Consider the following 23,768-nt stretch of genomic DNA (forward strand, 5'->3'; position numbering starts at 1 on the left):
AGAGCAGCTCGGCAGCCAGCGGGACCCAGCACGCCGCTCGCTGCCAGCTCCCACCGCACGACCCCCCGGCCAAGACACGTTCAGTGGCTGGAGCCCAGTCGGAGCCGGGGCCACCTGAAAGTCACTTCTCAGGGAGAAGGAACCAAGAGGCTGATGACAGTCAAACTGCTTTCCCCAAGCAGAGGGGATGGCGCCACGGGGAAGGAGAGCGGCAGGAGGAGCAGCACTGGGGGCACCCGGCGATCTCGGGGTGTGCACTTGAGGGCTCCTCTGCAGCAGGACATGGCCCACCGCCTCGCTCAGATATGCCAAGGGATCCTTCTCGTGTCGCGGCTGCAGCAGAGCTTATTCTTCCTGCCAGGTAACTCAGCAGTGCTGGAGGACGAGAATACTTACCCCCACTGCCCGACCACTTGGCATGAACGAGCTCATGGAATTCACAGAAGTTGTGCTCTGAAGAAGAACAATTCCCAGGTGTGCCATAAACACACACGACAGCCTCTCGCTCGAGAGGTGCACGCACTTGTGAAGACACATCACATTACAGTACCACTGCAAGCGATCCACGCTCCCGCCTTCCACCCACACGCTCAACAGGGGTGTCACAGCTGGCAGGATTTTTTTGATGTACAGGCTCACAACAAAACCACGGGCAAGGAGGCTGCACAGCAGCCCTGAGCCGGTGAGCCCCTGGCCCAGGTTGCCCAGAGAAGCTGTGGCTGCCCCATCCCTGGAGGGGTTCAAGGCCAGGTTGGCCGGGGCTTGGAGCAACCTGGGCTGGTGGGAGGTGTCCCTGCCCAGGGCAGGGGGTGCCACTGGGTGGCCTGTAAGAGTCCCTTCCAACCCAAACCATTCTATGACTCTTAAGCGTAGTTTTGAGTTGTATTTTGGGATAGTATTTCAACCCCGGGACTTGTTTGCATCCTCACCACCACCTCTGAACTGGCCCCGGACCCCCACGCTCATGGTCACAGCTGAGGACGGCAGAGGAAGACGCACTTTCACTGAAAAACGGCTTTTCACAGCAGTCCACAGCGATCTGCAGAGCAGCTGCCCCTTTCGGCATCTTCATCCAAGCCTGACAGAGGTAAACAGTGGTGGACCACTGAAGGTAACTGCTGCGCAAAGAAGCACGTAAGTAGCAATGGCCACCTTGTCACGACACACCTCCCTCCTGCTCTGCATTGCTGCCCTCAAGTGCCACGCCATCTCACCCAGCCAGACCTTCAGGCGCTTTCTTAGGAGAAAGGCCAGAAGCCAGTCGTCTCCTTGTCCAACAGACAATGGAAATCCTGCAGTTTGTCGAGTACAAATCCCAAACGCAGCTGGGCCTGTGCTAATCCAAACTGCTGACGTGAAATACTGCAGTAAAACCGATCCCGTACCTGATCTCCCTTCCCTCTGGCTGGTAAAGAACACACAAGTGAAACAGAGCTCCCTCACCTCTCGGTGACAACAGACCTCCGCAGCAACCTCTCATGGGTGAAGATGAAACAGCTCAAGCACGTTTATCAGTAACTACGGGCAAGTTCACACGCTACGGCAGGGAACCGACAAACCAAAGCAGCTTCAGCTCCCACTGAACGGGCGCCAGGCCGGCGCAGCTCACAGGGCCCCTCGCACCATCAGCTACACAAAGCCTGCAAGATTTTTTTTTTTTTTTGCAAAATACCAGCTCTCCCCATTTCGCTTTTTGGGTCTAGCAGCTGGTTCCGAGGTTCGGTCTCCAGCCTGGTACACGGATATCTCCTGCCTGGGACTATGGCCTCACGTCACCCAAAGGCAAACGTTTCACTCGGACTTGGGTCAGGCACCCAAGAGAAGCGAACTCCATTTTCGTGCTCTCCACACCCCATCTGGCAACCACCCAGACAAGAGGATTCTGGCTGGGCATCACAGACAAATCAGTACCTCAAGTCAGCCTCGTACAACCAAATCAGACACCTACTGCCAAAGAAAGGGATTGTTCTTAAAAAAAAAAAAAAAAAGAGACAAAAAAATTACACTTTTGTCATTCATCTACTTGTGCATATTGATCTTTAACGTAAGGACAAGAGAAGACCAGAGTGCAGTCTCTCCTTTCTCAGGTCTCTAGATAAATTGCCATGTGGCAATTTATCTTCTTGACATGAAAACTTACTCCAACTCCAAGAGACAAACACCATCATTAGTAGGACAAGGACTAAAATTCTCGTAACTTTTACCCGAAAGTCCCCCAGTAAGGGCAAATGAACCACTTCCCCCCCAGTCCGGTTACACTCCCCCCCAGCAAGAACACGACGAGCTTTTCGAGCGCAGGCTGTGACCCGGCGAAGGCAGACCAGAACAGGAGCACAAGAGGAAGGCAGCGTGGTCCTTGCAGTGATTTTAGAAAAGAAGCAGGTTAGCAAATGCTGCAAGTGTCAGCTTTAGGCATATGTCCTGCGTTTATTAAAACAAGAGGCGTGGCTACGCAAACCAATCTCCATGGGCAAAGAGTCATTACAGGTAAGAGTCTCAGCTCCTCAAACTGCAAACACCACATATTCACACCCACTTCTGACGTTTCAGAAGAATTTATGTCCTTCCCCACCCGGCTAACACTTGCATGTATTAATCACTCTTGTTTCCTCCCAGCATCAGCGGCATTCAATCTGAAAGATGAACTTTCATGCTCAAACCTTGCCATCGTTGCGTTCAAAAGCCAATTTGCACCACGTGCTTCTCTCTGTTTCTCTCCAACGTTTTCTGCTGACCATCTTTTTCAAATTGTTCAGATTTTAAAAGGTCTAGTCCTCTGGATTTGGCGTGACAGCACAAGTAGCAAGCAAGAGGACAGGAAATGTTACTAAAGAGCAAGCTCATTAATTGTAAATAAGCTACTCGGAGGGAGACATTTTCCCAAGGCAAAGTCCGTTCCTGGCAATGGAAACGCCCGGGCACCATCGGCACAGGCAGACTGGACCTCTTGGGGCAGAACCCAGATGAGACGCTATTAATCTAAGCGGTTTCATCTCCATGTGTTTTCATGACATTTTTAAAAGAGCATGAAAATAAACCTTTATTTCAGTTAACACCCACCAATATTAAAGATATATGTTCACAGTTTTAGTTCTTGACACAAATGGACTGAAAGAGGCAAATTTACATCTATCAGAACAGCAGACGGACCAATTGCAAGTACAAGCTGTCTTGAAAAATCGGACGTGACATGCCATTCGGGAAACTGCTCTACGCTCTAAAGCGGGAGAAGGGAAAGCTTCCGACCAAGTCCGGCTAGCAGGGCCCCAAACAACTGCCTGGCTGGCCCAGAAGTCATCTGGAAAAAAAGCTGAGTGGCAACCGAAACAGCAAACAGACAGTTTGGATAAGGGGAGGAAAGCTTATGTTACAGAGAAAGCTTTTCCGTGTGTTTCTGCATATCTAGGCATTTGTTTAATGGTGTTATCCAAGGTGTCCCTAACACTAGAACTGCAACACAGTCAACCAAACCACAAAGGGAGAGGGAAGAGGAAGAACTCGGTGCTGGGCCGCCAACAGCCCCACACTGAGCACCTGTGTAAGGCCTGCTTCGAGTCCACAGAAATCAACCAACAGGTTTTACATCCGCCGTTTGAAAACTTGCCTCCTTCTCACAGCCCGGAACTTTAAACTATAGGTGAGTGCAGTAAAAAGTCTAATCCAATGGTATTAACAGTGGTTTACAACAAAAACTTTTGTAGAAAATAGTTCAGATAAAGCAAGCCAGCTAAACACCACAGTTAAGGAATTTGATATTTCATATTCAAAGGTCTCCAACACTTTTTGCCTGTCCTGTACAGCTTTTAAAAAAATAGGGCGTTACCTTTTGTTTTCTATCTACCTAGTTAAGAAACTACAAATATGTTATAAGCTGTCCAAAGTGTAAAACATTAAATAAAATGAGAAACCTGTTTCTAGTCTCCTAACAAATGCTGCAGATAAAAACCCTAAGAAACCCTCTTTCTTAGTCATTCTCTCAACTCCTTTTGTGTCCTGAAGTGGTAATCCTGTTCCCAGGGATTAAATTAAACCTACGGCAAATTTCTACGGGGGTAGAAAGGGTTTCTTACAATCGCGCTCTGAAAAACATTCATTTGTCAGCTAGCAATCGGATCTCAAACACTGCACAAATCCAGAACAAAACTTTGACGGGGAGGCTGAGTGTTGGGGTTTTTGTTTTGCATCTTTTTGTGGTACCGCGCACAGACCGCAGTGTCCCCCGTCTGGAACGGTAAACCAAAACTCCCTCCTGCCAGACCCAGCCGAGGCCTGCCGTTGCTTTCTTTGGAAGACCTGCGCTGTCAGAGCAGCGCTGCGGATGCATCAGGAACTGACGTGCTCTTGTCAGCCTGTGCTGCTCAATTCCAAATCCCAGCCAGAGTCCAGCCAGACTCCGCAGCAGCGGCTACCGCCTTCCCCAGCCTCCCGGCTCCAGCAACAGGAAAGGTTACTCCAATCTACAGGACACCCTCTCAAAGAAAAAGCATTGGTAAATTTAAAATCTCCTTTTTTTTTTTTTTGCCAACAAAGCATCTTGTTCTGTTGAAGGGAGAAGGAGGGAATAAAGGGTGAGTGAAAGTTGTAACACATTAATTTTAAAAAACTGCTTAGACCAATTATCCACACATCACTGCCGGATCAGTACACAGGTATTGAACTATAAACCAATGTGCTTTGAATCTCTTTCAAGTATCTGGCATCAATTTTGTATAAAGGTTTTGTGTAAACAAACTACCAAACACAGATGAAAAATGACTGTTTTTCCAAGTCTGAAATTAAGCATTAAAACTAAAGTACTCCAGGAGTTAGTATTCCATACAGCACTAACAGTCTGCCAAATTAAAACTTCACATATTCCAAAAGACCATGGGCTGATAAAAATCTGCTAAACAGGAATTAAGGAAACGGAAAGAGTGTTGCAATAATTAAAACCCTGTTTGTAGTTTGGGGAAAAAGTCTAAAATCCTGAATTAAAAAAAAAAAAAACACAAATGAAGTGAAAGCTTTTAACTGGTACACACTGTTCACACCTATATTTCAAGTTTGGAAACGCATATTTTCAAGCAGCAATACAAAAAAGTATCCATGAAGAATGCATAATCTCTGAAAAAATTATGAAAACATCCCTGCTACCATTACATTTCTAAATACAAAACTGACTACCATATTGTTGCTTCTGTGTAGCGAGAGAAGTTCATTTTCAAAACAGATAAAATTCAGTCTTTAGGTGTGAATGGTATGAATGACAGTCTCCTCTTTTTTTTTTTTTTTTTAAATTTCTTAGTTGTTTAGGATCCTTAAGCATGCAAGCCTCGGAGAGGAAGGCCCGACGAGGGCAGGGTTGGCTTATGACATCCAGTTTAGGACAGAGCTGGGAAAGCCTCTGGGTCATCTACATCAGGAGCAGAAGCACTTGACTGAAAGAGAAACATCAGAAAGTTATTCCTTCCCTCCAGCGGCACCAAGCCCTACCACGTTTCTAATTCTTCACGCATTACCGAGTCCTTCATTCGCCCGGCAAACAGAGCTGGGCAGTGTGAGACGTTGGCACCGCTCAGCGGTGGGCACATGCTGGGACCCAGCCAGCGGTCACAGGGACAAGGTTAAGCCTCTGTCCCTGTGCACACAGACGGGGTGGCACTTGCATAGAGCAAGGACAGGCAGGGGGACTCCCTGCACCCCAAAGACAGGTGGGAATTCCTCCTTTTTAAAACTACTTTAACCTCAACCCTATTCCACAGGGAAATACTGGGATTCAATGAGGTACACAGTACAGCAGAGTAAGTACTCTAGCGTTGGAAAAATTACTAGAAAAGCAACTTCCCCCCCCCCATGATAAGCAACACTTTTATTCCAGGGACTAGAAAGTCTCCTATGCTACTTATTGAATCAAAGCTATTTGAAGAGGCATTATAGGCAAAAAGACCACGTTCGCACATGATTCGAGCATGAGGTTAACAAGTACATCTCTTTTTCCATTCTTAAAGCGATCCCTACATGCAGGCTTATGCTATAACCATCAGTTCTCACTGAGGGACACAACTGAAGTGTTACAGGAAAGGCCTGTTTGTAGCACAAATTAAGTTTCACACGTTTAATTTTTCCCCAGTCACAAACTAGCTGTTGATAAAAAGAATTTTTGTGCCAACCTAGCCCTAGAAATTCATACGTTAACCAAGAATCTCCCCAGCAATTCCCAAACGCGTTTTTTAAAAGGCTCTGCACACCTAAAAACCAATGCTGCAATGAAATGCAGAAGTAATTTAAAATACTCTTCACTTTGTCCATGAGGGACGTGGAAGAGAAGTAGTGCAGGAAGAGCCAGGATAGTGGAATTTCCTGTGAACATACTCATTTATCAAAAGATGTATTTAAACCATTCCAATAGAAGTTGCATCAGCACCTACAGGCAAGACAAAGACACTGCAGAAGTACCCAAACTAGAATTAAAAGGTAATAGCAGGGTCTTAAGCCTATAGCTTTAGTATCTCCAGTTGCTCGTTACACAAAAGCAGAAAGCCAGCCCAAAAAGCCACGCCGCTGCAGGAGGGAGTTACAGCCCCTGCAACAGGAGAGCCTTGTGTACAGATAAGGCAAGTGCCAGCAGAGATCACCAACCTGGTTGGGTGTGTGGATCACGTCAAACTCCTTAACCAACTGGAAGGAAAGAAACAAAGTCAACATAAAATAAGCCACAGAAAAGTTTTTAACTACGAGAGCATTCTTGAAGAAGCAAGATGCTACATCAGTGAAACAACTCAGAGCAAACACCACTGCTATTTAATTTCAATTCCTTAAAATTTTCTTATATTAATATCAAGAGAGAGTTTTCCAACTAATAAGCCTAAAACTTAAAGTGATCCAGTGTAAAAGAGAACACAAAGTCAGTGTCCTAGAAGAGACAAAAGTCTGGTCGACATGAAGAAAGCCACACCACACAGACTGAACACATTTTCTAGTCAGTAACAATTTGATTCGATGCATTTAAGCGGAATAAGTGATCCATATGAAATCAAGTCTTTACTGCAGCTATACTACGATACTTCAGCTTTACACGTTCCCTCCCCAGTTCCATTCAGTACTTTTCCTGAGTATTTCCTTAGGGCTTTAGGACTAGAGAAGGAAAAAAATTACCACAGATTAGAAAAAAAAACCTAGTAAGAGTCCTATTTCCACATGAAAACCCTAAATTCCTCAAATTCAAGATATAACACGCGGCCGTAAAACCAGTCTTTCACCCCCAACAGGTCATAAAGCAGATACACTGTCCTGACTGTGTCTGAAAATAACCGCTCTAGCACTTGCGGTTTTGCTCTGGCACAAACAGAAGCATCTCACAGTACATTCAGATCTGGCCACGCTGAAGAGTCATTTTTCCGGTTTAGATACAAATACGGACACTTTTTTTTAACCCAACCTACTCCCCACCCTCCCTTTTTTGTGTTTAATAAGAGCACCGCTAAAATATTCATCCTTGTCCTAACAGTAACCTCGTTTAAAAGGAGATGTGTAAGAATAGACACTTTACTTGGTTTTAAAACATGGTGTTTGTTGTCAGGGCAACTCCTCCAGAAATAAGGACGACACCTAAAACTATCTGTATAAAAATCCTAACAAATGAAACTAAACCTCTTCGCAGATGAAAGCTGTAGCTGCTCACCTTGTCAGTTCTGCCTCCACGGCTGGCCCTGCCTCCACGTCCTCGGCCACCCCGTCCCCCTCTGCCACCACGTCCGGGGCGGCCGAGGTCTCCAAAGTTGATCTCCAGCTGGGATGTAATATCATTTGCTGGCTTGCGGAAGTGATGATCCATTACCGAGTCCTCAGCGTGAGCCTGAAATGAGCATTTCTCCATGAGTAAGAAAAGTCACCCAAGAAACGTCATCTTTTTCATCGCTCTTACCACCACAGCATGCGCGTTTACCTCCAAATGCATTCCCAAATTGAGGGCCGATTACCTTGATTGATTCAAGTTAAAAGACAGTGCACAAATTGTTAGGAATCAAGTTATACCACTTGTGCAGATGACAAAACCACATACAGGTAATCAAGTAAGGGCTTGAGCAAACAAAGGTATTTTGCATTTCCAAGGTAATTCAGGGAAGCTCTGGAGTTCCTTCAGAGGAACACGTTCAGGCTTATCTGAGATGAAGCTATCACCAAGCCAGTACAGAACCTCATTTTCTAGCATTTCTCTTCTTACTTTGTATCCTGAGAAGTCTTCAGCGTCTATCGATTCATTTCATTCTTTTCAAATACTTACTTGGTAACCCATCTTTATTTTGCTCAATGAGTACTTTACACTTTCTCATTTGCTTAGCCCTGTATAAATATTTAAAACAAGGGAGATGGTAACAATCCCTTATTGATTTGTAATAGCCATAACAAACAGCGAATGGGGCATAAACAGTTCAAGCAGAACTTAACTGCAGTAGCCAAAACATTAATGCTGAAACAGAGAACCAGTCTCACCAATTACACTGAAAAATGTGACTCTCCACCACCACCTTTGCCACAATACAATATTCTCTAACAGCCAGCTGGTTTCCAGTGGATTCACAGTGAGAAACTGGAGTCTCCAGGAGCAAGGTATGCACCGAAGAGTTACACCTAACACCATAAATTCCACGCATCTGAGAATTTCAAATTACTACACACTGAACACAAAAAACCCAAGTAAATGTAAAACTGACCCTACTGCATCAGACTAAGGGTTTATCTAGTCCAGCACTCTGCCTCTTCCACAGCCCAATCATCACGTTTTGGAAACATGACAACATCCAACGCCTTCTTTTCCTATAAGCCCCTCATTTCTAGCGCAGCAATTTTCAGCTTGCTTGCTTTTTCCTACAGAAGCGCCATGTGCAAGCTTAAGCCTACTGACTATAACTTACTTTTCTGGTGGCATAATTACACAATATGCTGACTTTCAAAGGCAACATGTTGTGCAATTAAGCCCTATACTCTTTAATTACAGTTTGAGGATCCTTTGTAAGGCAGGTAATGGATACACAGAGGTCTGCAGTCAAAAGGCTGAGAGCTGCTTTCAGGGAATCCTTGAGTCAGTCACAAGCGCCATAAAGTCCAGAGCCATAACGAACCTTCTCCCCCAGTAATTTAATTACCCTTTGTCATGCCCAGCTGTATGTTTGGCCGCCATGAGGTCCTGCAGTGGAGGGCACTGCAATTTAATTAGGCACAATGAGAAACACGCCTCCACGCTGCTTTATTTCAAACCTATTTCCCTGGGATGTATTCCATGTAACAACCAGCCCCCCTCCTGCTCTTGATTTTATAGATTTGAATCGTACACCCTTCCCTCAGAGAGCTCTCTTCCAAACTTGGGAAGGCAACCTGAACAGTTCTCAGAGAAAACTCATTTCACATCTGGGCCTGCCATTACTGAAATGTAAGCACACCAACGATCTGTAAAACAGTACACAATACCTTTTGTTATGGTTTTGATTCCCTTCTTACTACTTGATATTTTATCTACAGTTTTGATAACTGCAAGCTACTGAGATGGTATTTTCAACTTACTGGTACCTAAATGGCATTTTCTTTACTGAGAGGTAGTAACAAGTGGATTTGTACAATTCTGTGTATTTCCTTCCCTACACTGTTATTGCTTAAAAAAAATAAACACTACAGTCTTAACAAAAACATTGTATTTTCCCAGCTTAACTTTGGCTTAACCACTAAACCCAACAAATAGCAAATTCTATATATAACCTGATGATTTCTTTATCCAGAGTAACTAAAGCTAATTTAAAATACAAATAAAAGACTTGGCATGTTCTCCTCATCCTCTTCTATCGCAAGAGTCAAAGACATATGGTACAAATTGCTTATTCTGAATCACCTTTGGAAGCATTTAATATATATGTATTGGCAACTCTCAAGAATGCTCTGATCTAATAACCGAGAGCTTCTTGAAGGCATTGCTACACTGATGGGTCCTGAGGAAGGCTGCCAAAAATTAAGAACAAGCTACTAACAGGAAGGGAGCCAAAGCAGACAGCAAGATATGGAAAAACAGCAGCAACAACAAAAAATAAAGACTCATGATAGAAGCATTTACGATAGGGTTTGAATTCAGCTCAGTTAGGAGCAAGGGTACTAATTACGAAGGGTCCTATATGGTGCACAGTTAGACAACAGGCATGGACAGAAGAGCTCCAGATTGTATCTACTTGTACTCCCTATTTTTGTGACTTCTTAATATCCAGACCTTCATTTCAGAAGGGGCTCATATCAAAACACAGGTATTACCAGTTAGATATAAAGGATCAGTACCTCATTTGACTCCAGCAGACTCCCCTGCATTTCTGTCATCGCCTTTGTCTGATGAAAGTTGCGTGTCCACGCCAAAGTGACAAAAGGAACAAAGGGAGAAAACAAAAGGAAGAAATGAGACTCAACTACATACAGAAACAACAGGTAATAAGGTCACATGAACTTGCCAGATACAGATGTCACTGAGCACACGAAGCAGCAAAAGGATGAGATCAACAGCTGTGCAAGCATCCAGAAAGACCAGAAGATGGACTATACCACAGGCGTGGAGACAAGAGAAATCTCAGATCGATACCAGAAGAGTTTAATGCACGCTGCTGGAAACTCTAGCAGAGATCAGGCACGCAAGCTGATCTCTCGCACAGGCACACTGCGTACAGAACGAGACAGGTAAGAGGGTGGGATGTTTAAAATTACTGTTAATGAGAAAAGCTTTCTGCATAGCCTCAATTCAAGAGTTATTCCTCCAAGTTTTGAGAAGATGGACTATTATTTTCCAAAACCTATTTCTCAAGTCTCCCGTTGCAACCTCCTCTAAGGAAGCGATTAGATTAGCAAGAAAGTTTGAAGGCACAGGAAAGGGGGATGGCACAGCACAGCAGACACATGGAGTAGGAACTGATCTACTGGTGCATCAGTCTTTCCAGGAGACTTGCATCCAACTTTTAAAACAAATCTTAAGGCCTCTCCAAAACGTAACTCCTTCCCATTTTTTGCTCAGCTGCACCAGCAGAACTGAAAAGACTCAAGCCACTAAACCAGCTGCAGAGAAGGAAAAACAAGGATCTCTATTCTATGGTCTAACCCCATCTCCTGGAAAGAGTCTCATTAGATGAGGGCTGCCAATACACGTGGATTTCAGATTAAACCAGCAAGAATCTGAGACAGTATTAAGAGTTCATTTTATACAATGTATCACTTCCTAGTAATTGCACAACAAATGTGAAAGAGAGGAAAGACCTCAGATAGGGTCAAGCGTTTCACCCCTCAGTGAAGAACGCGAGGAAGAGGAGGACAGCTCTTTCATAAGACTAAGGCAGATGAACAGTACTAGATCCTCATACTCCTTTTCCCCACAGACTCCTAGGACATTCTCCCAGTAGTTTTCAAGCTACAGGAATGATGGCAGTCATCACAACGCTTCAATCCAAATTTCTGAGAAAATCTACCAGGGCACATTCTGATTTTTCAGCTGTAAGAGTACAGAAGATTTAGGACCAAAACCCAGAATTTACCTATAAACCCAAGTCACTTCCACACATCAACTCCCTTCTTATCCATAGGAATCACAAAAACCTTACATCAACCTTCATGTCACGACTCACAAGCATGTCCAAGAAGATAACGAGATAAAGAAAAGCAGGTGATCAGTAGGTTTTGTTCATAACTTCTAAATATTCCACCTTCTAAACCTGCTAACAAAGGAGCTGCAGTGAAGGCTTTCCTAACGCCTCTATTATAGGGCTATTCTGCTGTAAAACTTAGCAAAAAAACCCCATGCTGCTTCCCACGGGATCAGTGAACAATGAGTAAGTGAAATGGGGAGAGACACCTGCTGGACATACAATAAAAGTAGGCTAAAAGCATCTACATTTAAAGGCAATTTTGTTAGTATGTCACTTCTGTGCTTATACAGCAAGGCCCTGTTAACTTCTTTTCATGTGATAGTGTTAAAAATATCTGACTCATTTCTTTTAAGAGAAGTTCACTGAAAACACCTCTCCAATAGAACATTCTACTAATTATGTCATTCTTCCATAAGAGTAATTTGATTAGCTATTGTCATTGGTTTTGTTTTGTTTTTTTTCTGAGTTAAGTACCAATTTAATTTTTCAAGTGGAAAATACAGTATGGATCTTTCTAGCTTGTAAATTTGCCAGTGTTAGGTTGATGGTTGGACTAGATGATCTGAAAGGTCCCTTCCAACCTAGACAATCCTGCAATTCTAAATTACTCAAGACTACCACCATCTTATTATACTACCATACATGCAGATATCTTAAAAAAGACTAACTTCATCTGATTATATGTCACATAAAACTGCTTTGGAGAGACTAGGGCTTGGGGGTATTTGCTGACACACCTGCAGGACTACAGGTTCAGTAAATCTTGGTGAAGTACATAAATACTTCTGTTTAAACATACTCTTAATATACAGCAACATTAACTCAGTTTCCCTTTTCTACACAAGCCAGAAAAAACAGTATTTAATGAACACTTCAAACACTGAACAGCTTAAGGTAAATAAAAAGATACGCAATCATTTAAAGAACTGAACTACTTTGCACAGCAAGAAAAGAAAACAGCATGACTGTGGCAAAGCCAAACTCATTCTGAGTTCAGTGAGATTAGAGACGAAGTTTTCATTGGAAAGCACGAACTGGCACCTCCCCATCTGTATTAAGTCCCCAGCTCACAAGAAAACACTGACAAGGGGTGAAATAGCAGAAATACATACTAGAAGACCAAGCAGAATATTACATACTAGCTAGTTACTTCAAAGGGTGTCAGAACCATCTGGTATACAAAGTTGCAGGCCACCAATAGCTCAAAGCAGGCCACTTAAGATATTACACAGTGTTAAAAACCAAGATTAAAAACCAAGATTAATGCAGCCCTGCATTAGAAAACAGAGGTCTCAGCACTTTGCTCCCTTCTGAAGTGAAAGAGTACGTCGCTTCTTGCCACCATCACTATTTTGGAACAGAATAATTAAATTTTTGCAATGACTGAAATGAGTATGCTTGAGAAACTGCAATTTTAAAATAATTCTACAGCAACTATGTCGAGTATCACTGAAGCATACACATGTATTTCACCTGGTTTCTCAAAAGCTTCAAGGATGGTTGTCTATATAATATTACAAAATGAGAAGATACCTATGTAACAACCTTAAGATACACAGCTTAGGTATTAACATGTCTGAGGCACGACCAATGTTTCTTCAATCTTACACCATGTTTAGCAAGCACCATAAATCTGCATCCTGCACAAGAATAGCAAAGATGCTAAATAACATAAGCTTTATTTAAAAAAGCAAAGAAATGAATTTGATATTGACAAACTACTTCTGCAGTGCTCACCAAGAGACAGTCCTTAAGAAGTTACTGCCCAGCTGCAGCAGTATTCCATGCTCAGGACTAGATTGTATCAAAATATACACCAGCCTAAGGGTACAGATCAACTGCTACAACTAACCACAGTTAAGAATGGCTACTTATGCTACTGCATAACGTCAGTTTTATGAAGAGAAACGTTCCCACTTTATAAATCTTTAGATATAGGTCAGCGTCTCAAAGAATGGAGCTTCCGCTTCAAGAAATGCGTATCAACAGAAAAACCTATACAATCTGGATACCAGCAAGTATTGAAAATCACTTTACCTCCTCGCTCTTTGACTTGTGAAGAACAAATCCTTTTTTCCACTGCCCATCAGCACCCTCATTTGGTTTACGGATGTTGAACTCGACTTTTGCACGATCCTTACTTTGAATAGCTTTCCACTCATCCAGGGTCATTTCCTTAGGACCTTCTTCCTTAACTTCTTCAACCTCATTCTCTCTGTAGTAAATTCATGGATATTATGATCATGACTTAGAACTCACATTCTAGATACAACAAATTCAGAAACGGTTGTTAATCAGCACCAGATTATAAAAAAGTTTGTCAAGTATTTAGCAGTTAAGAGGCATATATAAAACCCCCCTCAATTCCACCACTCAAAGTACACATGAAAACTCATCTCCTTTAGCCAGAGAGCCAAAAAAAGTCACAGCCAGACACCTTTAAGCAAGTAAATGGTGAGCTGAGCGTAGCAAACTTAAGATTAAAACTGAACCATGCTGTCTATTCTCCACATTAACGACAATATTTTTTACAAATACAAAAGCCTAATTTCTGCAATGGACTTGTTTGGAGCTTCCACCCCCCACCTTTTGAGATACCTCTCTCCCAAAGGTTCAAGTTAAGGCAGTGAAGGAGAGCTTGTTCTTACCACAATTTTCAAACTTGTTAGTTTTTTAAAAAACAGAATTTAATCAGCTTTGGATACTCTGCTTCCTTTATTGAACCAAGGACAATTATTAGTGTCCCAGCTAACTGAAACACTTTTTACTTTTGGCTAACTTGAAAAAACAACAGCACACAACTGAGTTGCTTGTGCGATGCATCGCCTCACTGTAAAGAACCACTGTGCTCAGTAACAGATCATGTTCCAACCACACAGGCAGTCAATCCTTTAGTCATTCTTCAGTGTGTTTATGCAACTAAATTTCTGATTTATAGAAAAATAGTGCCACATATGTGCAGCAAACAGATCACGAACGCCTCAACTTAAGAAAAAAGGTCTTCATTTTATAGCCATGAATTTTGATGTAATAATGCAGAGGTTATACACCAAAATTACCGTATTTCTTTTTTTTTTTCCCCTCATTCTGTAGGACAGAATGATTTTACATGGTATACATTCAGAAGCATTTCTTTTAGCTTCAAGGCAAAGATATTACCCTTTGGCGTTCTGCACATTTTACTGCAGTAAAACATCTTACAGTTCTGCTGAAACATTTAGGTTAAAGATCCACTCCAAACTAGCCAACCTGAAAACTAACCCATGTAAAGATGTTTTTCTATAAAACTCACAGATTACAACAGATGTGTTATGCTTGAAACTGGGAAGAGTACACATTTCTGCAGATTCGAGGAAGAAGATAAAAAAACAGAAGTAGCCTGCAGAATTTTGCAGATAACTGATCTCCACACAGACAGGTCAGTATCTGGTCAAGCACCGGATAATAAAGACTAATAAAAATTCAGGAAATGCTGCAGACACAGCAAATTTAATATATCCAGATTTCCAATACATACAATTTTTCTAAGGACCAGCTAGCTTGCATTTTCTGACCAATGCTCAAGCTGTGATTCCTGAATTCTCACACTGCTTCTGCATAGAAGATGACCTTAACCTTGGAGAAGTAACAGCATTTAGTCTTTTCAGGTAAACTAAATCCATTTTTTATTCTCTACACAGTAATTGTACCCTCTTTACCACTAACCAAAGTTATTAATGAGGAATCAAGCTATAGCAAACTCCATGTTAGAAATCCTACGCAAACAAGTATGTCAAATTTCTATCTTATCTGTTTGCCACTTTTTTCAATCTACCATAAAGCACATTTCTCCTTAAAATACACGTTATCCTACTACTCTACCATAAAAATTTGTACCATGTTTTAACACCAACGGTGAGTACCACTACTGCTCATTCTGCTTCTCTAGTTACTCTATTTCACTTATCCAGTCACTGGTTTCTTGTGTAACAGTGGCCAAACAATCAAGTTAACTTATTTGAAAACTGCCTGCATACATGGAAGGTGCAGAACAAGAGAGATACCACCCTTCCTCTACGGGCTAGTCACAGTCTCAAGAGTTGTTTTCAAAAAAAGAATTTGAAAAAAATTACCTTCCACTGGCAGAAGACCATTTTGTCCCTTTCATTTGTTGGTTTCTACCTAGTTACCAGCACAGATGCTTTTGGATTTGGTACTTATGAGCTGCAATCCCGAGACCCTAAGCGTATTAGAACTGATTATTAATAACTAAATCTGAAAGTGACCTAAGAGCCTGCACGACACTAATGAACGGTTTCAAGATAACAATTTTTAGACATGGAGTTTTTAAAGAGACAGTCTTTCAGCAGCACTGTGGATAATTTCATATCTACTGAAGAAAATACAATCTGAGTTTGCAGTAGGAATAATTATCAGAGGTTAAAGGCAAAGTCATGCTACCTCTGAAACAATCAAAGAACATGAAGAGGGGTGGCACTCACTTATTTTCAGAATCAGCAGGCGGATGTTCCTCTCCCTCTGGCGTTTCCTCAGTTACAGCCGACTGATCCAATTCACTGCAATTACATAATGTTTGGAGTTTTGTTTTTTAAAGGTTCATCCCCATTTAAAGCTACATAAGATGAATGACTAAGTTCTATAGTGGATTTACACAACCCAGTCTTCTTTAAAAAGAGCCATTTCATTACGGATTGGTGCTCCCTGTGCCTTTTAATTCCATGCTTTCCACCTTCCTCATTGTTGCCCCAACGCTCACTAGAACCCCTTCCAAGAGCCTCCCACTGTACCTCAACACAAAACAGACTTGGCTATTAAAAGTATTGTTTTCAGTGTAATACTTCTAAAAAAGCATGCTTAACCTGATCAAAATTGTTAAATTGATTTTTTTTAATGTTCAAAAACCAGAACAAGACACACAACCCCCCCACCCCACCTCCCATTCCAAACTTCCCCAAAATTCTGTCTTTAACAGTGAAGCCATCTGTTACGCTACAAGAAATCGTTAATTTTCTAAATTCTGCAAAAGCTTCTTTAATAGCATAGCAAAAATTATCAAAAATCAAAGGCAAAAAAGGCAGCTAAATCTTTGTATTCTGCAAGCCGTAAGAATTAAGATTTATTAACATTCTGCTAGTCATAGTTTTCTAAGCAATTACAGATTACTAACGTTAGCTCGTCTTTGACGGTTCCCCAGTTGTGTGATCCACTGCCACCACGCTTGTCCTCATGCTTTAGGCCGCTGAAATGTGAATGTGAAACAGAACTAACAAAACTGAGTTAACATTATAGTGTCCAGATACAGAAATTCAAAAGCAAATTTTTAAAACATGTATTAATTGTAAAGAATAGCCAAAAAACAATAGAAAAAGTTAAAGACTTACGATCTATCGCTGCCACTGTGTCTGTCAAATTCACGTTTGCCACGGGAGTCAAACCCATCTCCTCTGCCCATTCCACGGCCGCGTCCACGTCCTCTTCCAAGTCCACCACGTCCACGCATAGGTCGGTCAAGAATGGGTCTAGCATGGAACAGCCAAACTTGAATATTTCACCTCCAAAGATTCACAGCATGGCTTTTCAGATTTTCTTTTTCTCTTTTGCAAATTTTATTTACTTACTTCTCCTTTGATAACTAGTGTTTGTAACTGTGTCAAGGCTCTAATTTCAATACCAAACTATTACACTGAAAAAACTCCACATATATAATGCCTGCATTTTAGAATTTGGAAACAAATGCTCAGAAGGACTAATGTTTGTTTGCACCTTCTGGCACTATATTCCAAAATTCAGTGTTTGGATTGTGTTACATAACACAACTTACTTCTTTTAAAAGGATTTTAATGTTGTCTACTAAAATTTTAATATTTGAACATTACTTCCAGAACACTTGAATTCTGGGTCCCTCATGATACTCAAGACACTTTAAATCTTGCCTAGGTGCAAGATGGCTTCACCGCTTCCAGATGTGAAGTCACTGCAGCCAAGGTGTAAACACCTGCATGGACAAACTTTTATTGGCTTGAAGTCAGCTATATGGATTTCAACAACAGATCTAACAGCAAACAAACCTCATCCTGCAGGCAATGGCTATACTTGAGTCCCCTTCCTAAGCTACCTCCTACGGATCAAGAGATATAGTGGATATCTTACTGATTTAAACCATATTTTCAGCTAAACCAATGGAACTGTTCATGTTAGATCACTCCTGGTCAAACTTGTAAACAAAATCACGCAAAAAGAAAAGTGTTATATTCTGCACAATGCATGCTATTCTTGTGACTGACAATTTAATTCAATCAATTTCATTTTGATTCAATCAGCTTTTAAAAAAACAAAACCAAAAAACAGCAAAAGGCAGAACAGCCCCTTCCTATCTAAACTAGGAAAAGTTGTCAGACAAGACAAAATTCTTACTTGTCAACAGAAAATTCTCCTCCTTCGCCTTTCTCATCAGCAGGTTTATCAAAGCGGCGCTCACGAGGAGGTCGTCTCTCCGGTCTCCTGTCAATAGGCTTGCCTTCTCCCTGCTGTTGCTGCTGCTGCTGCTGATCAGGCCTCCTGCCAATACGTCTTATCCCTGAAACATTAGGCAAAACAAATCAACGGAACGTGGAGCGGCTCCAGGAGAGATACTGACTCTAACACCGTAAAACAATATTGAACACAAGGTGGAATTAAAGTTTTTCTTCTAGCCTTGTGACTAGATAATCTGAGAAACTATACTTTTATACAAAAGTCAATGTAGATCATTTGACTATTCTCATTCACATTTTTACACAGCATTAATACTGTAGGAAACAAAAGTTGTCAGACCGCACAATGCATTAGTAATCCATGTTAAAATGACAGGGTTCAGCTTTCAAAGAAGGATCAAGGTAAGCAAGATTTTTTTTTCTCTGAAAGGTGCTTTAAAAACAAGTGGTTTTTATTTTGATGCACACCAAAACGAAGTCAGCCTCACCACGCTGGACCCAAGTCCCTACGACAGCCACCATGCTTCATCCCACCGCGCTCTTCTTGGGAAGTTTATTTGGCCAGCAGTACGACCCGGGGCCACCCTCACCCAGGCAGGTGTCACCTGTACCCCGATGAGCAGGCAGCCCAGGATGGCAGCTACTGGTCAGTGACTAAACGGTGTGTTCATCCACACCAGTCCTCCCAGTCCAATACACGCTCCTTGACAATGGCTCACCTCGTTGTGTACTTACTTAAAATAGCTTAAGAATACACTGTGCCACTGAACAGGCTGGCCTTCTTCCCGCCCTCTCTATGCCTTCTGAAAGTTGTTTTTTTTAAATAATAACTCCACACGGGCATTATATTCTTCAATAAGACATCTTAAGGATCTTAAATACAGGGCCCATTTACACTTCTTTAGAAAGATCTGGATAAACACATTACTCCTTTGTTATATTATTTTATTGCCAAAATGTTTAGGGAAAAAACACTAAAGCTGACTTAAGAAATTTGAATTATCTTTTAAATTAAAAGCTGCCAATTTTTGAATTTTTTTAAAAGAAGTTCCTGCCTAACAAGCAATGTCACATTTGGGTGGGGCTAAAGAAGCTACAGTTGTAATGATATCCAAGCCAACACACCCAAATGAACAACGTCTCCTTACCTTACAAGCTGTATTTAACATGGAGTTTGCATGACATACATTGCTTGCTAAATAATCCTTACTCCCTGAGGAAACACAGGGGTTAAACTCACTCACATTGACTTTGAAAAGGACTCAGGACTCTCAAAGTAAGGACGACCATTTTTTTTTTTTAAAGAGGTTTTAAGAGGTAAAGCAAACAGGCCAGTGTGACAGAGGAGGTATGCTGCAGAACTGGAATTAATAATCCACAGCTTTTGAATTTCGAGTTCAACACCTCGTGCTCAGAAAAACCTGGTTCCTGGTGAAGCCTAACCAAAAATACAAGTTATTTCTTTTTCTTAGCATCACGAAGCTTTGAACTGGTAATTCACCAGTCAAATGATTTGCACTTCTACACAGTAGTGGAATAGTTTTAAACTGCAATATTCATAGTATGCATGTACAAACAAACCCCATTGATACCATGGCATCAAAAGCCTTTACAATGTTAGAAATACCATCCCCCCAAAGAAAATAGATGTTTTCAAAGTGGAAAGTGACTTTGTTTACTACAGTGCTCCATACACACAGCTATAAAAGTAGGTCTGCCTTTCTCTGTTTCACTACTATAATAAGCCACGAAATACTTTTTTCATAGCAAGCAGTGCTTGTTCTTCAAAACGAATGTGAAAATCAGGAGATAAACACAACTGCTAGCCCTACCAAAACCCCTCGCATTCTCTTGTGTTGGCCAAAGACACTGCCCACGTTTCAGGCGTACCTCATGAGGGACACCACCACGATTCTGTCTCTGACTAATATTTCCAGAGGACACCGGCTTAACAAATCGCCACTTGGGACAAGTTATTGCATTCTACCAAGGGAAAAGCTCTCAAGCGTTAAAGTCCAAAAAATCCATAAAGGAAAACGTTTTCTTTCTTAAAAAGCATAAAATGTGGCGGAGAATCATTTTGCAACACGCACTGCAGTAAATGCTGAAGTATTAAGACACTTTCATGTAGCACTGCCCTCTTCGGAACTGGCCGCGTTTCTGAAAAGATCGTTCAGAATCAAACTGTAGCTGGCAAGCGACTCCCTCACCCGCAAGTCAAATGCTGTCACCACGCTTTGATGCATTTCAAGGATTCCAATTTAATCAGAGTTCTGACCAATTTGACATGTGCTGAAGTTCGTGCACGGTACAACTGCCTGCCACAGGACGACATGTGCGTCCTACTAATTACTTTGCCCAGAGCATATTCGTTTCACCTATTTATACTTTGATTTCTTTTTTTCAACAAAGTTTCCCATGTGGGATGTCTTATGGGTTTACACAAACGCGGCTGAGAATTCACACAACCTATTATTAAAATACATACGTGATTCCTATCACGGAATGGTTTGGGTTGGAAGAAACCTTAAAGATCATCTAGTTCCAACCCCCTGCCCTGGGCAGGGACACCTCCCACCAGCCCAGGTTGCTCCAAGCCCCGGCCAACCTGGCCTTGAACCCCTCCAGGGATGGGGCAGCCACAGCTTCTCTGGGCAACCTGGGCCAGGGGCTCAGCACTGTTCCCTTGAAAAACGACCCACGCGAACTGTGAAAAGCCCCGGGACCGCCCGACACCCTGTCAGACCCGTCCGGCCGCCCCAAACACGATTTCAGTTTAGGCTGGGGCGCTGGGATTTCACGTTCCCGCTCTCCGGCGGGCAGCCCTCCCTCCGCCGTGCCCCGGACACCCCCGGAGGCCGCTCCCGGGCACCCCGGGCAGGCCCGACTCCATTTTGCGCGGGCCGGGCGGCGGGGACACGTGCGGCCGCTCCTCCCGGAGCCCCGCCGCCTCCCGGGGCCTCCTCCCGCCATGCGCTCCCGCACGTGGGTGCGAGGCCCGGGGCCGCCGCCACCGCCGCCTCGGCCCTGCCCGGGGCCTTCCCGCCGCCGCCTCCTCCTTTGTGCGCGGCGGGGCGAGGGGCGGCCCCTCGGCGGGGCCGGGCCCGGCGGCCCCCGGCCCCCTCCCCTCCGTCCCCCGCCGCCCCGCTTACCCTCCTTCCGCAGCGGGGCTCCGGGCTGGCCGCTGCCCTCCTCCCGGCGGTCCCCGGCGGAGGCAGCGAAGGGGGGCAGCGGGTTCTTGCGCTCCTTCTGGGACTCCCTGCGCAGCTGCTTGGCCGCGCTGCCGACGCCGCCGCCGGCGCCCGCCTGGCCTGGGCCGCCGCCTCCAGCCCCGCCGGAGGAGTTGGTCTGGGCTCCCGCCGGGCCGCCGCGGGCCCCGCCGCCCCCCTGGCTCCCGCCGCCGCCGCCGCTCTCTTTCCTCCGGGTCTCGGCCGCCCGCAGCACCTCGAAGGGGTCGGACTCGTCATCAAAGAGCTGGTCGAAGCGGTTGGTGACGACGCAGCCAAAGCCCTCCTGCAGGTGTCCGGGCATGATGGGCCCCCGTCGGCGGGATCCTCCTCCGATGCTGCCGGGCCCCCCGCGCCCTGCTCGCTGCCGCACAAGATGGCCGGCCCCGAAGAGACCCGCTTCTCTTCCGGCGCCGGCCACATCCGGGCACCTCACACCCCCCCTCCCTCCGCGCGGGGCACGATGGGAACAGTAGGCGGCCGCCGCCCGCCGCCGCCCGCACCCGCCCGCCGGACTACAACTCCCGGCATGCCTCGCGCCGCCATTGTGTGTGGCCGCCATCGCCGCCGCCCCGGCTGGCCGCCCGGGGGGTGCCCGGGGCCCTGGAGAGGGTTTGCCAGCAGCGGTGACATCAATCCTGACGCCATGAGACTCTGGGTTGTTTGGGGTATTTTTTTTAAGCGTCTTTCTGAAGCCTGTCGGCAGGCGCCATTCGCCGCCGTTCCCGCTCGTTCTCCTCAGGAGGAGGCGGGCGCCTGGCCTGTGGGGGCGGCACGGCCTGCTCGTCCCGGCTCTCCTTCGGGGAGAAACTGGTCAGCTCAAGGGTACGCTGAGGGAAAAAAAAAGGGGAAAAAAATCCATAGACTTTTTTCCTTTTTTTTAACCAATTCTACCAAGTGCAAATTTCCCAAGTGCAACAAAGCACCAGGGCATGTGTAGAGTTTAAGGATTAAATAATGCAGGCTGGCCGCAACAAAGTTACAGTTTTTATTTATCTGTTAAAACACTTTAGGAGCATACCGAGAGGCCTGCATGAAAGCATGACCTGGTCACAAATTTGTGCTTTCATGTGTCCGTGTAAATGGACAAATACATGAAAGTACCGAGTATCTCCTTTTTCTTGGGTGTATAATAAAATTTCCTTCTTCCATTAACATTTATACTCATCCAGTTAGCAGATATACACAATTAGAAGACAATATCAAGTAAAAATGGTAAATGTTTGCAGTATTAATTAGTCTTTATAGTTCTAGTTACAGCCAGTGGGAGTTATATTGAGACATTAAAACATATTGAACTGGCACAGATTTGACACATCCTTCTAAAATACTATTTTCTATGCTCACAGTTTATATCTTTAGACAAGTTGCCAGAACGTTTTGCTACCTGTTAGCATAATTAAGTTTGTCCTCAGCAAGGACAATACTCCTAATATCGGCCTTGCCAGTTCCGAGAAGTTAGACCACTTTAAATAATTGCTTTAGAAAGTCATTTCATTACATTTGCTCAGCTCTTTCTTGAACGTGCCTTGCTCATAAACTGCAGACTCCATAAACCGACTGGTTTTGAAAAGTAAGTCCACAGTTTAGTTGCTTCTAGAATAGCTGAAAATTATTTTGGTTGTATCTATTGTTCTTCTTCAGCTTTCCCCGCAGTACCACCGCTGGGGCTGCGGGGGATCGAAGCACCGCATCGCTCACGCGAGCAGCTCACCCTGTTCTCGGGTTATTGGCAAGTCATCACGGTAAATTATATCCTCAGAACTCAAAGTGTTTTCCTCAAACAAGCCTTTTGCTTTTGTGACAAATCAAACGTCACCAAGAAACACACAATTAAAACTCTTTGTATTTACATAGCAGATGTTTCCAAGGAAAGCCTTGAACCCATTTCAGCCTCCTGTCCCGTCGCAGACACCGAGGCCATGCTGCATCGCATACATTTTTATGAACAAAATACAAATGTTTCTCACTTGGAGTGCTGGAGCGCTGCTCGCCAGATGGCGTGGATGGCTTCTTGTTTATAAGAGGGCATTTGTTCACAGAAACTCAGTCTCCTGTCTTTGGGGCTTGGGATTATTCGCTCAAAGGGAAGCCAGATCATCTCTCTCGCTGCTTTTGCGAGGATTGTGCATATGCAACTCCCCTGTGCTATATTGTAAGCTGATGTATAGTCCGGATCCAAAATTTTCCAAGTGCAGACATGGCATAATAGGTTATGGCTCACACCTTGAATTAAACATACCCAAACCGGATTCAAAGTATTTTAATATAAACCGGGAAATTGATCATCGTGTGGATACAATCACAAAACCCCAGGCTTACTCCTTCTGCATAGCAAGAACCAGGTGTTGCAGGTGCGTGGTAGGAAGCTCCGGCTCTTCTCGTGACCATCGCACACTTTGGCACGCACCGCCTGCTCGCGCACT

The 23,768-nt window shown here is 43.9% G+C and overlaps 1 protein-coding gene across 6 annotated transcripts; it reads right to left on the reverse strand.

Moving 5' to 3' along the window:
• Positions 1 to 2,402: 2,402 nt before the first annotated feature.
• Positions 2,403 to 21,778, reverse strand: SERBP1 (SERPINE1 mRNA binding protein 1). Of its 6 annotated transcripts, none has more exons than XM_074596384.1 (10): positions 21,268 to 21,776; positions 18,057 to 18,219; positions 17,024 to 17,161; positions 16,810 to 16,905; positions 16,124 to 16,198; positions 13,680 to 13,857; positions 10,297 to 10,344; positions 7,661 to 7,834; positions 6,619 to 6,657; positions 2,403 to 5,417 (listed from the first exon to the last, which is right to left on the reverse strand). In XM_074596384.1, the coding sequence occupies exons 1-10, from the start codon at positions 21,644 to 21,646 to the stop codon at positions 5,361 to 5,363; spliced, it is 1,347 nt and encodes a 448-aa protein (XP_074452485.1). In that variant the 5' UTR covers positions 21,647 to 21,776; the 3' UTR covers positions 2,403 to 5,360. The 6 variants fall into 6 exon arrangements, with proteins under 6 accessions (XP_074452485.1, XP_074452486.1, XP_074452488.1 ...); XM_074596385.1 differs by having other exon boundaries at positions 16,810 to 16,881; positions 21,268 to 21,772; XM_074596387.1 differs by lacking the exon at positions 10,297 to 10,344 and having other exon boundaries at positions 21,268 to 21,778.
• Positions 21,779 to 23,768: the final 1,990 nt, after the last annotated feature.

This window comes from Larus michahellis, chromosome 8 (genome assembly GCF_964199755.1).
Source record: "Larus michahellis chromosome 8, bLarMic1.1, whole genome shotgun sequence".
Taxonomy (NCBI): domain Eukaryota; kingdom Metazoa; phylum Chordata; class Aves; order Charadriiformes; family Laridae; genus Larus; species Larus michahellis.

Excerpts from the sequence above, each read along its gene's own strand:
- SERBP1 (XM_074596384.1), bottom strand. The coding sequence starts at position 21,646 with ATGCCCGGACACCTGCAGGAGGGCTTTGGCTGCGTCGTCACCAACCGC. Across the intron at positions 13,858-16,123 it reads CCTGCTGATTCTGAAAATAA|AGAGAATGAGGTTGAAGAAG; the intron begins GTGAGTGCCACC and ends AATTTACTACAG. Across the intron at positions 6,658-7,660 it reads GTGGAGGCAGAACTGACAAG|TTGGTTAAGGAGTTTGACGT; the intron begins GTGAGCAGCTAC and ends CTTTCCTTCCAG.